We start from the raw sequence: 1,553 nt of genomic DNA on the forward strand, positions 1-1,553 counted from the left end.
CATAAAAAAATAACTTTGTATTTTACAATGAAAATTTTTAAAAGTATATGACAATGACATTAAAAGAAGTTCAAAATAAAGCTAATAAAAGTAATTATATATATATATATATATATATATATATAATATATATATATATATATATATATTGTTTACTGTTGCTGTTCAGTAATCTAATATTATTTTACAACTGTATTAATATTTGTAAATAATATTTTAATTTTAATGTAAAATATTTTTAATTATATTTTATAAAACAAATAGGCCAGGATTAAGCAATACAATTAAATAGATTTTGCTTCATTTATTGTAAGTAAATAAATGGTGTTAATTGCTTCTAACAAGTAAAATGTAAATATTTTTAGCATTTTGTCTAAATGTTTTCTTGTCCTAAATATAATAAATAAGGATGTTAGAGTGAATTAAATGTTATAAAAAAAAAATATCACTGAGAACAACAGCTCAGTTCAAAAGTATTAAAAATTACATTATAAATAGTTAAATAGCACTGAAAACTTGATCTGTAATTTAAACATGATTCTCTAATGCATAATCTAGATTTCATCTCAGATTTACTGGCACATTAAATGAATAAAAGTCTAAAACAGTATGTAAAATAAACTTAAATCTTTAAATGCTAAATTGTACTATAGCCAGTTTCACTTCCTCCCCGTCAGCACCTGTGTGTTTCAGTTCAGTCAGTGTGAATGAGACTGAGGGAGGTTTTTTGTACAACCCTTTATCACTGTGTGAACACATACTTGTTGTCAATCTTGTGTCGGGTCATACAGTAATATTGTGCTTCGTCTTCTTTCTGGACTCCACTGATGGTCAGAGTGAAGTCAGTGTGAGCGCCATTGCCGCTGAATCTAGATGGGATGTTTGAGGGGCGCTGGTGTATGTAATAAATGAGGAGTTTGGGAGCCTCTCCAGGTTTGTGCTGGTACCAGAACATGCAGTTCCTCCAGAGAGTACAGTCAGCAACCGGTGAGTTGGTTTTGCAGTTTATTTTGACCGTTTCATCACGTTGAGAAGTTAGGACTTGAGGAGTCTGAGTCACTGTCACTTGTCCATTTGAGCCTGTATAATAAATGGTTAGAAATAATCATCTTCATCATGTCTCATTAAAAAAATATAAATCATTGCTTATTTGACCTACCTTGAATACCAATAGCCAGTATGCAGATGGGAATGATGGAAAACATAGCTGTTGTCAGCTCTACTGTCATTAAATGTTGCTCTTGTATGAAACACTAAACTGACAAGGTTATAAAGACCAGAGAAGGTTAAAGTTCTGTTAATGCAAATGATCTTGTCAGTGTAAATATTCTGCTTACACTGGGGGAATAGGAAATGTTTCCACATGGAAGAAGTTCAATGATTCATATTAGAGTAGATATCTCACAACCTCCTCTAAATAATAGAAATTAAAGTGTATCATAAAGGTGAAAGAGTTCTGAGTTTAAAGTAAACGTTTTGCAGGGAGGGCTGAAAGTCCTAGTTACATCAACATAGCCACTCTTTATTTAGAGCTAGTTTGAGCAGCTAGCAGT

General features: G+C 31.2%; 1 gene segment (V, D, J or C); it reads right to left on the bottom strand.

The window, feature by feature from the left end:
- Positions 1 to 740: 740 nt before the first annotated feature.
- LOC113093838 (immunoglobulin kappa variable 4-1-like) lies at positions 741 to 1,240 on the bottom strand. The segment is given in 2 exon segments: positions 741 to 1,080; positions 1,160 to 1,240. Coding segments are annotated over 2 exon segments (408 nt in total).
- Between the last annotated feature and the right edge of the window lie 313 nt (positions 1,241 to 1,553).

This window comes from Carassius auratus, unplaced genomic scaffold (assembly GCF_003368295.1).
Source record: "Carassius auratus strain Wakin unplaced genomic scaffold, ASM336829v1 scaf_tig00215164, whole genome shotgun sequence".
In the NCBI taxonomy this organism is placed as follows: Eukaryota; Metazoa; Chordata; class Actinopteri; order Cypriniformes; family Cyprinidae; genus Carassius; species Carassius auratus.